The 15,140-nt window shown below is 39.8% G+C and overlaps 2 protein-coding genes across 2 annotated transcripts; both read right to left on the reverse strand.

The window, feature by feature from the left end:
• Positions 1-4,772: 4,772 nt before the first annotated feature.
• On the reverse strand, positions 4,773-5,711 carry LOC121751967. The gene has a single exon (XM_042146843.1). It carries the CDS (start codon positions 5,709-5,711, stop codon positions 4,773-4,775), a length of 939 nt encoding a protein of 312 aa, XP_042002777.1.
• Positions 5,712-12,351: 6,640 nt separating this feature from the next.
• On the reverse strand, positions 12,352-14,409 carry LOC121797341 (glutathione S-transferase F11-like). Its single transcript, XM_042196101.1, has 3 exons — positions 14,211-14,409; positions 13,083-13,131; positions 12,352-12,992 (listed from the first exon to the last, which is right to left on the reverse strand). The coding sequence occupies exons 1-3, from the start codon at positions 14,355-14,357 to the stop codon at positions 12,544-12,546; spliced, it is 645 nt and encodes a 214-aa protein (XP_042052035.1). The 5' UTR covers positions 14,358-14,409; the 3' UTR covers positions 12,352-12,543.
• Between the last annotated feature and the right edge of the window lie 731 nt (positions 14,410-15,140).

Raw genomic sequence — 15,140 nt, forward strand, 5'->3', positions numbered from 1 at the left:
AGTAAATGTGCGGATTAAAATAAAACAACTTGAATTAAAATTAAACTAAGTACAGTGTAAATTTGAAACTAAGCTAATACTTCAGAAAATAAGAAAGCAAGAAAAACCGAGAAGAATCTCGGCGGGAAATTTAGGAATACGCCGACAGATAACAAGTATTATGCAGCGCTTCTTTGATTGCCCTTTCTAACTACGCATTACTTTATCTAAGCTAAGCTATTCTAGAGAACTGGACTAAGCTAGAGAACTAAACTAAGCTAAACTAGACGGAAAGTAAAGGATCGGCTCTCTTTATCTGCGTTGGTCGGCATCACTGGAGGTCGCAGAGTTTGTTTTGCTTCCATTCTATGTAAGTTTGGCCCTCGAGTTTGTTTTCTTTAAGAATTGCAGAAAGAGGATTGAATGACATATTAACGATTTGATTTGCACTGAAAAACAGAGTATTTACCATTTGTCATAAACTTATGTAAGAAGTTTGATTAGATTAACCATAAAACTTTTCAAAATCTTACAACTGTAAAATTAAAATTTTGTATCCTCTAGAGGAGGTCAATACGATTTAAAATCTTACAATTTTAATGGTCACAATCATCGACGAATAGTCCAGAGACCACAGAGTGGCATGGCCGCCTAATGTTGCCTAAGCAAGACCACCGAATTTAGCATTAAAGAGTCTCATTCCTACAACACACTCCCATAACAATGCTCATGTGCTGCTAACAAGATAAGCTATCTCATAAATCATGTGTGAACTTCTGAATCTCGTAGTTTCTTAGGATTATTGTCCCACAGAGCAGGTGGCGATAATATTAGAAACCACATTCTAGTTCATACTATTTATATTTGAGAAGTCCTCCCTTACGAACTCGCTATTTCTTAGGATTATTGTCCCCACAGAGTAGGTGGCGATAATATTAGAAAAAAACTTCATAAATTGCAGAACAATCGATGGAGACCATATACAAACGTTGAGTTCGTAATTACAGCTTAGATATTTTGTGTTATGGTTTTTATTTAATTATCCTTAGCCTTGAGGTAGATTAATGCTTGATTAAATTCTGTTGCTATTTAATATGCTGGATAATTAAATCTTTTGTTCATAATTGGGGTCTTCCTTTAGGAAAATAATGTTCTAGTATTTAATTCTTATTCATGTCTACTATAAGATATATCTAAAATAATTAAGTTATTTAATTCTTAATAAGACATGAAAAATTTGATTCAAATTATTTTCATGTTCAAGATTAGGAAGATTAGACTTATTATTTAATGTATACTTACATATCTATCCTAATTAGGTTTCTAGATATATAAATATTAGGAAACTATTAAATTATTCTCATCTATATCATCAAGGAATAATATTATTTATTTCCATAGATATAGATAATAATAAAAATATTCCTAAAATCTAGGTAAATCTTCCAAAAAGATTTAATTTTCATTAAATAATAATATTTCAATGATATCTTTTAATTAAAAAATTAAATAATCATTAAAATAATCTTTCATCTTTATCTCATCGCACGAGGTTCGCACGAACGATGAACGACGAAAATCTGACGAGTTCGTCGTCGGATCACGACGCATACAGCGTCTCGGCCAGCAGCGCACAAGTGCGCGCATACTCTCGGCCTCCTGGCTTGACCACCGCCTCGTCGGTGTCTCGGCAGCTCTCGGCCAGCGAGACGCGCATAGGCGCCTCAGCTCTCGGCCAGCCGCTGAATCCGTCTCAGTGTCCAGGCTCATCGGGTGCCGCGTCTCTCAGCCAGCAGCGTGCACGAAGGTGGCACTGCAATCAGCCAGGCGTGAAGACTCATCTCAGCCAGGCTCGATCCTTCGCTCCCTCTGACTCAGCCAGCGTCGCGCCCGGGGTGCGTTGCTCTCGGCCTAGTCCGGAGCTGATGATCGGATCCTTCCACCTAGGATTGGGGTTCGGCGTCTCAGTGTCCTGGTGTGTTCTCGGTTGAACCACCACACCGCGCCATCCTCCACGCATCGATCTTGGTGTGCAAGCCGCCTAGGGTTAGGTCTCGGTCGGCGACGCGCACGAGCCCACGCTCGTCTGCTCGTTGCCCCGTGACCCTCGGTCCCTCGGCTCTCACTGATTCGACCACCCTACCTCGATCGCGCGTGGTGCGATCCGTCTCGGCGCGAGCGCCGACGGATCGCACGTGTCGTACAATCGAAAAATTCAAGTTGTTTGATTCGATTGTTCTTGAGTTCAACATGCATAATAATAAACAAAAACTAACAAGAACATGCTTCGAAATCAAATAACACATGCATACATGAATTTTGCGAAATTTAAATCCAAATAATCAGAGACAAAGACTAGCTCTGATACCAATTGAAGGGGTTGGCAGCAGAAGAGTGCATAACAATCGATCACATGAATTTGATCTATTTAGCAAATTATTTAGATAAATTCTATTCGCGTAATTATCACACATATCATGCTCACAACTTGAATCATAATCATGCTTTAGAACAAACAATCCCTAAAACATGCATACTACGGAGTTAGTCAATTTACCTCGTTGATTCACTAAAGAATCGAAGATAGCTTGCGTCTTCTCCACGTGAAGATCTTCAGAACTCGACCTCGGATCTTCTGACTGGTGTGCCAGACTGTAGACTGATATTTGTGTGGGCAAATCTCACCAGAGTACTAGGACTTAAATAACGAAGACAGAAACCTACTCATGAAAAGAGGGAATTTCGATCCTCTCTCAATAATGAGGTGGACGAAAATTATGCTATTGAAAAGTGTATTTTTTGTCTCCTTTATTCTCCTATTTATATTAAGTCACATATTGGGCCCAGTCATGGATCTAAGGAAGAATTTGCACATGGTCTCACCCAATTAGCTTTATACTAATTAAATTGAACCCACAATTTAATACAAGCTTATATTGAAATATTATAAGCAGCCACTACAGAAGTAATATTGCACTACCTTTCCAAATCCGAAATTACAAGTATTCCAGGTTTCCTTTTATTTGTTCAGTTCATTTTCCGCGCTTAAGATAGAAACATCCATTAATTAATCAATGTCTGCTAAGGACTTAATTAATTAACAAATTTTAATTTCCAAGAGTGGACTGAGCAAGAAACTCTTATTTATTATTCATAGAGTAATCAAACTCCAACTAACTAGGTTCCGAATAATAAAACCTTGTTTCGAGCTCCTCTTATGGATGTTATCAAAAGAGACTCTCCTCGCGCACGATTCAATATAATAGCAATCCTAGCACTGCCAAATAATGATCACCACTACCCAATATACCTGGATCGTTGGGTGACGAAAAATCCGCATCTTCGGTAACTCAAAGTAATAGATACTCAATATCGTATGCTCAATGCTAACGTACATTGATTAAGAAATTAATTATCAAGACCTCGTCTTTCAGTAGATAGCATAAAGACTTGTCTTGCTGTTAGATCCATTCAGTGCTATACCACACCAACGTCATCATATTTCACTAAGGCTTAGAAATAATCAGACTAACATTGCAACCTTTCACGATAGGTAGTCTAGGCCTATCTAGGTTGTGAAATTCTTATTTTTCTTTGTTCAGGACTTACCGCGTACCTTAAATTGAGCGCAGCCCACAACCGGTCTACTAAAACAAAGACTTAGACTTTGTTATGTTCACTTATACATTTAAATATGCAATAAGCATCTATTAAATGTAAAACATAACAACATTACGACAAAAATAATCTGTTGCATTTATTGAAAAATAATAATTAGAGTATTACAGTATTCAATCAGTCGAAAGGTGATTTCTAGTATACAAACCCTACCAGAAGCATCAGACTGTTTTCGAACTTCTCGAAGTTGTCCCTGAAGTTGTTCTCAATGAAGAAAGTGTAGTTCTCCTTCTTGAACTTTGTTTCCAAAAGACCCATGACGTCGATCTTATGTGTTCTCACGAAATCGACGATTGCAGCTTGGGTGGGGAGTTGCTGCAATCCCCTTACATTCCACGTTGCAATAATCATTGGTCACCCTCGGGATTGTCTTCTAGACCATCCTCCCAGTGGGTAGGGATATCATCCGTCTTCTTTGGCCAGGACCTGGATCTGGACTTTGATTTCCTTGTTCGACTGTGTTCCCTGCCTCTGTCGGCATGGCTCAGTCAGGTTTCGGGACGGGCTCGTCGGGTATCGGTATAGGTCGAATGGCCTTGGCGGTCGTCTTTTGCCTTTGCTAAGCAATCGGTCTCGGCCTCTGACACCAATGTGTCCTCAAGAGCAACGTCTATCGGTGGCTGGGTATTCGAGACTCCTTTAGGTTGTTTCTTTTGTTTCTTCTTGGTCCCAGCCCCCACTTTGCCGTTAGAAGCGTTCTGATCAAGTTTCTCCGTCGGGGCCTCCACTTCCACTACTTCAAATTATGCTTCATTTCCGTTGCCAGTGTCGTCCTGAGGGTCAACACCAACACATTTGCCTCCGTCATCTTTAGGTTCTACCCCTTCATCGTTGTTTTCAGTCTGGGCCATCTCCCATTGGATCCTCGGGTCACGGCTACGGCTTCTGTGTCGTCTATCCACATTGACAAAGGGGGTCGGCTACTCCAACTGTGCATTCCCCGGTATGGCTGCCAAGATAGGCGGTAGAACGGCTGCGAGAATATCATTTGCAAGGTTCTGATGGGCAGCCGTCGGAGCCTCCGCAGTCTTGATCGGGCCGGAGCTGGTCTCCTTGGCTAAAGGTGCAAACTTGTTCGGGGAAACCGGGATCTTAGAGAGGGCGGGCTTTCCTCTCTAATCGTCCAGCGTCTTGTCTCTAGGCCTCTGTGACTTCATATTCATCGGGTAAATTGTACCCGTTGGCTTCCATTGTTGTTGAGGACGCGATCTGGATCGTTCCTGTGGCCCAGACCTGCCGGACGGTCCCGCACCTAGAGCCCCGATGGCTGGCGTACCAGTTTCTGGTTGTTGGTTCAGGTGGATCCTTTTGGGCGGTTGCTGAACTCGGTTTCTCGGGACACTCGTTTCCCAGCCTCGGCTCTTTGATCGGTGGGAGGACCCGGTACCGTGCGCCTGTTTCCATTCCTCATCTCTGCCCCGGCACTCATCCGCGAAATGTCCATACATTTTGCAAGCATTGCAGAATTTAGGAAAGAACTCATACTCCACTTTTTGCTCAACAAAGTCCCCATTAGGCAACTGGATTGTGAGTGACTCCTTGGGCCTCCTCGCTGTGTCGATTATGACTTTTATGCGTGGACCATCCAGAGACTCACGTCTAAGTGTGCTGAAGTCCGTTGAGAGTGGTGTGCCGAAGCATGATGCAATTTTACTCACCGCTGTGAGATTCCAGAGTTCCAGCGGTAGATCAACTAGTCTCAGCCAAATTGGAACCATGACCTCAGGCTCCATATCAGGGTCAAACTTTTTTGGCATTGGCTGGAGCACCAGCGGGATACCGAAGATATCGAACGGCCCCTGTTGTCGGATCTTCTCCATTGCTTCCTCACTTCCGAATTGAAAGCAGAGCCACCCCTTCCGGTGGAAGGTGACTCGGGATTTATGCTTCCATCTCCTCATGAGGTCGAAAATAGCCTCCTTTCCGGGGTACCGCCCTGTGAACCTGCCAAGTAAACATGCATCCCATCCCCGAGGGACGGGGGTAATATCAGGCTCATCAAGTATAAGAAGATCGGTTTTAAGAAGACTTGTTGAGATAGAATGGAGATCCATGGAGTGAATTAGATGTTGGGCTCATACATTAGATAAATATCTAATTAAATCAATTAACCCATGATTTAATATATTATCCAATGGAATATTATTTTGTTCCACTAAAGAATAATAATGCACTCCTATCTAAATCAACAAATTACGAAGAACTTGGGTTCCATTTTATTTTATAATATTTTTCGCGTTTAAGATTATCTTAATCCATCAATTTAATTCTTTGCCTGCTATGTGCCTTGATATAAATTAATTCTCCAAAGAGTTTTTCTAGTTTGAAAATTTATTTATTATTCATGGAATAAAAAACTGCGCAGATTTCTGAATAATAAATTCATTTCTCAAACACCTCTTGGGGATGAAATCATACCACACTGGGCACGTGAATTTTATGAAATAATATTCCAATATTTTCATGTTATTCAACTACTACCACCCAAGATATCATGTTTGAGTTGCGAAAAACTCTCCCATATTGATAAGTCAAAGTGGCGTCTGATTAAATAAACAATATTATTATTTTCATAGACTAGGAAATACTAAAATTTCTGAAATATATTCTTTCAGTAGATAGAAATAAAGAATGTATTTCGTATTAGATCCTTTCTGCGCTTTACCACACTAGTGTTACTAATCTCTTCTTAGGTAAGAGAGAATTATCTCAAACACTACAACCATAACAATAGGTAGCCAAGGCCTATCTAGGTTGTGAACTCATTTTTTTCTTACTAGATCTGATCAAGTCCCCTACTGGAGAACCCATGAAAAATCATCAGATTCCCCTACTTTAACCTTCTTAGTACGAAGCCTTAGACTTGTTTATTATATTTCAATAATAAACCATTATATTATATTATTTATTCTCATAATTAGGTAAACAAGTGGATGTGGCGTTTCTTGTATACATGCACAAGCTGACTGTACAAAGGCATGTACGCTCGAAGCATCTTTTAGTATACAAACCCAAGCACCATGTAGTGAATTATGAGGCTGAAAAAGGCGGTCATTCTAGTAACAGTCGCTGGACGAGTAACCTGTATCAAGCGGTACACGAGGAGAAGAATTCTCGTGAAAGCGACTGTGAAAACCATGGATAGGATGGCGATTTAGATCCCTCTTGAAAGGTGGTTTAGAACCCTGTTGGTGCCAATGTCGTTGTGGCTGATCGAATTCACCTTCCTCAAATTCATGGTGATCATAAGCATGATCAGATTCAGGTTTGTGTGAGGGTTCCAAACATGTGACCCTACGATCAGTAGCATCTATGCGTGACTCCAATTTGGATAAACCAGCTAAGAGACGATCTAATTTGGTGTGAACTGGATCTGAAGTTGCGTTGTGGAAGAGATCGGATGAATAGTTGCCATCGGGACGTCATGAATGCGAGGTGAAGGCCCTATGAGTTCCTTGCGACTGACTCCCGACTGACGGCGAGATGGACCGATCGATGGTTCTGATGGATGTGAATCGGAGGGTATACCCCACTGAGATCCCGGTTGTCCCTGGTTAGCCATGAGTTCGGAATGAAAGCAACAGATGATACGACGTTGGTTGTATCTGAGACTAGGATCGACGGCGATGGAGCTCGGCGATCAAATTCAAGTTGCGTGCGGAGGGTTTTCTCCGTCAGGCAGTTAGTGTTAGGGTTTTGTATACTAGAAATCACCTTTCGAGTGATTGGATACTGTAAAACTCTAATGGTTATTTTCCAATAAATGCAACAGATTATTTTTGTCATAATATTGTTATGTTTTACATTTAATGGTTGTTTATTGCATATTTAAATGTATGAGCAAACGTAACAAAGTCTAAGTCTTTGTTTTAGTAGACCGGTTGTGGGCATCATCCAATTTAAGGTAACACGGTCAGTTCTAAACAAAGAAAAATAAGAATTTCACAACCTAGATAGGCCTAGACTACCTATCTCGAAAGGTTGCAATGTCAGTCCGATTATTTCTAAACCTTATTGAAATAAGATGACGTTGGTGTGGTATAGCACTGAATGGATCTAACAGCAAGACAAGTCTTTATGCTATCTACTGAAAGACGAGGTCTTGATAATTAATTTCTTAATCAATGTACGTTAGCATTGAGCATACGATATTGAGTATCTATTACTTTGAGTTACCGAAGATGCGGATTTTTCGTCACCCAACGATCCAGGTATATTGGGTAGTGGTGATCATTATCTGGCAGTGCTAGGATTGCTATTATATTGAATCGTGCGCGAGGAGAGTCTCTTTTGATAACATCCATAAGAGGAGCTCGAAACAAGGTTTTATTATTCGGAACCTAGCTAGTTGGAGTTTGATTATTATATGAATAATAAATAAGAGTTTCTTGCTCAGCCCACTCTTGGAAATTAAAATATGTTAATTAATTAAGTCCATAGCAGACATTGATTAATTAATGGATGTTTCTATCTTAAGCGCGGGAAATGAATTGAACAAATAAAAGGAAACCCGGAATACTTGTAATTTCGGATTTGGAAGGCAGTGCAATATTACTTCTGTAGTGGCTACTCGTAATATTCCAATATAAGCTTATATTAAATTGTGGGTTCAATTTAATTAGTAAAAAGCTAATTGGGTGAGGCATGTTCCAAATTCTTCCTTAGATCCCTGACTGGGCCCAATGTGTGACTTAATATAAATATGAGAATAAAGGAGACAGAAAAACACAACAATTATTGTCAAAATTTTCGTCCCCCCCTCTAAAGAGAGATCTCGAAAATTGTGCTTCCTCCGTGAGCAGTTTCTGTCTTCCATTATTCGAGTCCTAGTACGTTGGTGAGATTTTCCCACACAAATATCAGCATATAGTCCAGGACACCAGTCAGAAGATCCGAGGTCTTGTATTGAAGATCTTCACGTTGAGACGGAGCAAGCCATCATTCGGTAGTAAGCATGTTTTAGGAATTTTATGTGCTAAAGCATGTTTTAATTCAAGTTATGAGCATGATACATGTGACAATTACGCGAATATATTTTGTCTAAATAATCTGCTAAATAGATCAAATTCATGTGATCCGTTGTGAACGCACGCTTCCGCTGCCAGCCCCCTTCAGTTGGTATCAGAGCCAGCCTTTGGCTCTGATTATATGGATTTAAATTTCGTGAAATTCATGTATGCATGTGTTATTTGATTACGAAGCATGTTCTTGGTGTTTTTGTTTAATTTTATGCATGATGAACTCAAGAACTATCGAATCAAAGAACTTGAATTGCTCGAACGCACCACGTGCGATCGAGGTAGGGATGTCGAGACAGTGGGAGCCGGGAGCCGTGATTACGGGGTGACGCGCAGACGAGTGGGGACTCGTGCGCGCCGCCGGCCGAGACCACACGCACCAGACGGAACCCGGGTCAAGTTCGACGCGGCGGTGACTGGCGCGGAGTGGTGGCTCGTCCGAGAGCCACCGAGACACCGCGAGACACCAGGCCGAACCCTAGGCGGAAGGTCCGAGTTGGCCGAGAGCGGCCGCGCCACCGCGCGCGCCGCTGGCCGAGAGCTCGCGCCAGCCGTCGAGACACCTGGCCGAGACAGATGCGCGGTATCGCGCACCGTGTGCCGAGGCAGTGGGAGCGTCGTGCCTAGGACAGGCCGCGACGGGGGACGAGCCACTAGCCGAGAGGAGCCGCGCCACCGCGCAAGCTCCTGGCCGAGGACCGCGTCACCCGACGTGCCGAGATGGCCGAGGAGCGTCGGCACCCGACGGTCGATACGACCGAGACGGGCGCTCGCAGCTGTCGAGACACGACGACACCCGAAGGCTCGACGGGCCGAGACGCTGGCACTCCACCTGCGCGCCGGTGTCCGAGACGCTGCGTGTGTCGTGATTCGATGACGAACTCGTCGGATTTTCGTCGTTCATCGTTCGTGCGAACCTCGTACGATGAGATAACGATGAAAGAATATTTTGATGATTATTTAATTATTTTATTAAATGATATCATTAAAATATTATTATATAATGGTAATAAAATCTTTTTTGGAAGATTTACCTAGATTTTAGGAATATTTTTATTATTATCTATATCTTTGGAAATAAATAATATTATTTTATTCCTAGATGATATAGATGAGAATAATTTAATAGTTTCCTATTATTTATCTAGATTTAAGGAATGTTTTTATTATTTTCTATATCTATGGAAATAAATAATAATATTTTGATTCCTAGATGATATGGATAAGAATAATTTAATAGTTTCCTAATATTTATATATCTAAGATCCTAAGAAGGATAGATATGTATGAATACATTAAATAATGAAATATCTCTTCCTAATCTTGAACATGGAATTAATTTGAATTTAATTTTTCATGTCTTGTTAAGAATTAAATAATTCATTTATTTTAGTCAAATCTTATAGTAGACATGAATAAGAATTATATTCTATAATAATTATTCCCTAAAGGAAGATACCAATTAATAAAAGATTTAATTATCCGGTAGATTAAATACCAACAGAATTTAATTAAGCCTTAAACTGTCTCAAGGCTAAGGATAATTAAAGTAAAACCATAACCCAAAATATCTAAGCTATAATTACGAACTCAACGTTTGTATATGGTCTCCATCAATTGGTCTGCAATTTATGAAGCCTTTTTCTAATATTATCGCCACATGCTCTGCGGGGACAATAATCCTAAGAAAATAGCAAGTTCATGAGGCGGACTTCTCAAATATAAATAGTATGAACTAGAATGTAGTTTCCAATATTATCGCCACCTGCTCTGTGGGGACAATAATCCTAAGAAACTACGAGATTCAGAAGTTCACACAGAATTTATGAGATAGCTTGATCTTGTTAGCAGCACATAAGCATTGTTATGGGAGTGTGTTGTAGAAACAAGATTCTGTAATGCTAAAGAGATGGTCTTGCTTAGGCAACATTAGGCGGCCATGCCACTCTGTGGTCTCTGGACTATTCGTCGGTGTTGTGACCAGTAAAATTGTAAGATTTTAATGCGTATTGACTTCCTCTGGATGGTACAAAATTTAAATTTTACAGTTGTAAGATTTTGAAAAGTTTTATGGTTAATCTAATCAAACTTCTTACATAAGTTTATGACAATAGTAAAATACTCTGTTTTGCAGTGCAAATCAAATCGTCAATATGTCGTTTAATCCTCTTTCCGCAATTCTCAAAGAAAATAAACTCGAGGGCCAAAATTACATAGAATGGAAACAAAATTTGGACATCGTTCTCACAGCAATGAGTACATCTTTGTGCTCACCACCCCGCGACCTCCAGTGCCGCCGGCTAACGTTACGGCAGGAGTCAGAGATGCACACATACGGTGGCATAAGGCGAATGAGATGGCTAAGTGCTACATGTTGGCTTCTATGTCTTCGGTACTCAAGCATCAGCATTCAGCCATGGAAACAGCCGCCGAGATTATGCAGAATCTCAAAAATCTTTTTGGTACTCAGAATCGAACGGCTAAGTTTCAAGCCTTTCGGAGTATCATGTCGAAGACAATGAAGGAATGCTCGTCTGTGAGGGACCACGTCCTCGAGATGATGGGCCACCTCAACCAAATTGAGGTCTTGGGAGGGACGATCGATCCCGAGTCCCAGGTGACTATTATCCTTCAAAGTCTTCCCCCTAGCTTCCAACAGTTCAAGCTCAACTTCGAGATGAACAAAAGGAATTACACCTTGGCAGAGCTGTTGACTGAACTTCAGTAGGCAGAGGACCTTATGGTCCAGGCTAAGGCGACCATGATGATTTCGGCGCCTCGTTCCTCTGGCTTAAAGCCTAGCAAAGGAAAAAGGCAGGCACCGAACTCAGGACCGGCCAAGATAGCTAAGGGAAAGAAGAAGAGGGCTAACAAGAAGCCTACGGGGAAGTGTTTCAAGTGTGGAGAGAAGGGGCATTGGAAGCCAGACTGTCCTAAACGGGGCAAGGCTACAGGTATGCACCAGGCTCTAGTTGTCGAGTCTTGTTTGACTTCGACATCTATTTGCACTTGGTTTATTGACACAGGAGCCACTGATCATATTTGTTTTGATCCTGACTTAATGCAGGTGACAAGACGGCTACATGATCGTGAGATCGAAGTCCAGCTGAGCGACGCTACCAAAGTGGCGGCCGTTGCAGTGGGAGACATTTATTTGCGTTTTAGTAGTGATAGATTTTTTATTTTGAAGAATGTTTTGTTGATACCTTCTTTTAGAAGAAATTTAATTTCAGTTTCTAAATTGGTTTATGATGGATATTCGATTTCTTTTAATGACAACTGTGTTATTAAGAAAGATGGTTCTTATATCTATCGTGGTATCATGGAAAACAATATGTACACAATCACTTCTACACAGTTTAATAATCGCAAATCAGAACTCAATACAACATCGACAATTTCAAAGAAACGAAAGGAACCTTCAAGTTCAATGAACGAAACGTACTTGTGGCACCTTAGACTTGGTCATGCCAATGAAAGGAGGATCCATTCTCTTGTTCAACAAGATCTTATCAAAGGTCTAGAGGAGGAACCTTTTCATAAGTGTGAGTCATGCTTAGAAGGCAAGATGACCAAGAGGCCTTTTAAGGCTAAGGGCAATAGGGCCAAGGAAGTACTTGAGCTCGTTCATTCCGATGTATGTGGACCAATGTCAACTGAGGCAAGAGGTGGTTTTCGATACTTCATCACATTTATTGATGACTTCTCGAAAATTGGATATGTCTACTTGATGCGTCACAAGTCAGAGTCTTTTGACAAGTTTAAAGACTTTAAGACTCTTGTGGAGAAGTATCATGGGAAGATTACTTTGAAATGAAATACTACCAAACAACGAGCCGACGACGCGGAATAGGAATGGAGGACCCAATTATTTTGGGAGGTCCATGACCTTTAGCCATGATGGACGGCTGGAAATATCTAGCCACCAATTGTGGAGATTTTTCCTCCGTTTGATCAAATCCTCCATACCTCCTTCCTCCATAAGGAACCTCGTGTTTGGAAGGTGGGTCAGATCTGCTATGGTGAACCTCTCCCCACCCAAATATTTGCTCTTGGACAGCCTCTCCTCGTACACGTCGAGCACTTTCTCCAATTTACCCTTGCAATCTCGGACTAATTCCATGTCGCCCACTTGACCCTGTTGGGGTAAAACCACAAGCTGGAGGACCATTGTGTAAATCATTGGATTGTAGTTGTTGACTTTTACTTCCATCCATTGGTCCACCAAGGCTCTATCTTCTAATGTTTCACCCAATAGATTTGTGCCACCTTGGCTTGCGCTTTTTGCTGAGTAGTACCTGATTATTGCCCTAGATTCTGTTCTCCAGGTGAAATTATTGTGTCATTTAGTAATTTGCTAGTTTATATGTGGGACAATTTGTAAGAAAGAAGAATATAGTGAATTACCAAAAAGCTTGAAATCTCCATCCTCTATGGAAGGGACTTGTCCAAAGGGCTGCAAAAAATGCGATTAACTATTGTTATATAACCGCCGTCCTATTACAAATAGTTTTTCTTTTGAATTTTAACGTTTAGTAATATCATTTCAATTTTTTTCTATTACTTTATTTTTTTCTTTATTAATTCACAAGACAATATTACATAAAAGTTTGTGCTGAAAAGTAAATGTTTCATTTAGGGATGTTAGTATAGCTCGCAACTCGTGGACTCGCCCGAATAGCCCGTTAAATTTAAAAGATTAGGGCTGGAAATTTGTAGTACGATAAAATTATAACCTGATTAACTCGCAACCCGAATAGGGCTAACTAGGAAACCCAATGGGCTAGCCCGGAAACCCGATAAAATTTCTATTATTCTATTTATTTGACTCCTAATTGACACTTAATTGATTATTTTTATAATATAAATAACTAAAAAAATAACCTTCATTTCTGTATTAATATACATATTTTATGCTATGTTTTTTTTCAATGTAGATAAATAAATAAAAACTTTGAATTCACTAAAACAATATTATAAATTTCTAAACATGCTTTAAAAATTCTAAAAATATGTTTATGTTTTAGTTTATTTATAAAAACCGTAAAATTAATATTTGATCATGTTTGAGTCTAAGCATATATCTCAAATATATCATAAATAAATGTTTCACATCCTATAAGAAACTAATTTTCATCTTTATGTATTGGAGTGATCGTATGTTTATTTTATCGGCAGTAACCCGATTACTCCAGTGGTCTAGCCTGAAACTCGAACCTTTAGAGTTAGGGTTGAACTTTTATAGCCCGATTAGTCTGCATCTGATTGACCCACAATCCGAGTAGGGTTGGTCTGAAACCCACTGGGCTGATCCGATTGACATCCCTAATTTCATATTTAATGGGGCGGAGGGGATACATTATAAAGCTACTAAAAACGTGTAAATAGTTAGATTGAGATGAAATTCTGTTATTGTGATTCCATAATAACAGTAGTGGCATCTTGTTTTGCTCCATAAACTTAGTTTTTGGTGTGGTGAATCATTTCAACACTTTAATTTAATACTTATACATAAAATCATTCATAAACAATTACCTGTCTTAGTAGATTTTGTGGTTGTTTCTGCTCTCCAGATTGAAGATCAATTTTTATGAGATCAAATTGAAATCCTAACTCGAAAAGGCAAGCCATAACCCTCTGTGGGCAAGCTGCATAGGTGGCACCATAAACTTTAACCACCATTTTGCCCAATGAATTAACTTAGAAAATATTTCTGTGTTGATTTATTGAAATGCTTGTGATTTCTAGCTACCAAAACATATGTCAAAATTTATTTATATATTGAAAGAGCAGGGAACGGTGGTTGGTTGCACGGTGCTGGAGTTCTACTCACCATTCTAAATTTATTTTTTTAGTTTAAAGTTGGTTGGAAATTGAGAAATTTTTTGGCTTTAATTTTATTTTCTGAAAACAGGTTTTTTTTAGAAGAATGTTTAGTTGACAGCCATGAACAGATGATGATAATACACAAATTCAATAAGAGATCTTGTAGTATTAAAATCAAGGTTTTTAGAAATGAAGTGAAATAGCATTAATTTTGATGCTCATATTTTTAGTAAAACATTTGTTATTTTTAGTTATCATCTAGGTGTTTGTATTCATCTCGTTAATCCCACAATAATTATTTTCTTCCTAAACCATCTTCGTGGTAATTAAATGGAGGTGTAGTCGAAGTTTATATGCAATACTCCATATGATACTTCATTTGTCTACTGAAGATGACTCACTTTTCTTTTTGGTTTGTCGCAATCAAGATGACTCATTACTTAAAATGGAAACACGTTTATCTCTACTTTATCGTGTCTTTTACTTTATTCTCTCCATTTAATACACAAAATAAAATTGCATAAAATCTCTTGCTGTCCAAGGAAGGGGTCATCTTCCGTGAAACGGATGGGGTAATTATTATGACGTTTCTATCCTACTACCATAATAAGTCTCTTGATTAATTTAATTATTTAGGAA

Source organism: Salvia splendens, chromosome 1 (genome assembly GCF_004379255.2).
Source record: "Salvia splendens isolate huo1 chromosome 1, SspV2, whole genome shotgun sequence".
Taxonomy (NCBI): Eukaryota; Viridiplantae; Streptophyta; class Magnoliopsida; order Lamiales; family Lamiaceae; genus Salvia; species Salvia splendens.

Excerpts from the sequence above, each read along its gene's own strand:
- LOC121797341 (XM_042196101.1), bottom strand. The coding sequence starts at position 14,357 with ATGGTGGTTAAAGTTTATGGTGCCACCTATGCAGCTTGCCCACAGAGG. Across the intron at positions 13,132-14,210 it reads CACAAAATCTACTAAGACAG|CCCTTTGGACAAGTCCCTTC; the intron begins GTAATTGTTTAT and ends CATTTTTTGCAG. Across the intron at positions 12,993-13,082 it reads TGGAGATTTCAAGCTTTTTG|AATCTAGGGCAATAATCAGG; the intron begins GTAATTCACTAT and ends CCTGGAGAACAG.
- LOC121751967 (XM_042146843.1), bottom strand. The coding sequence starts at position 5,711 with ATGGATCTCCATTCTATCTCAACAAGTCTTCTTAAAACCGATCTTCTT.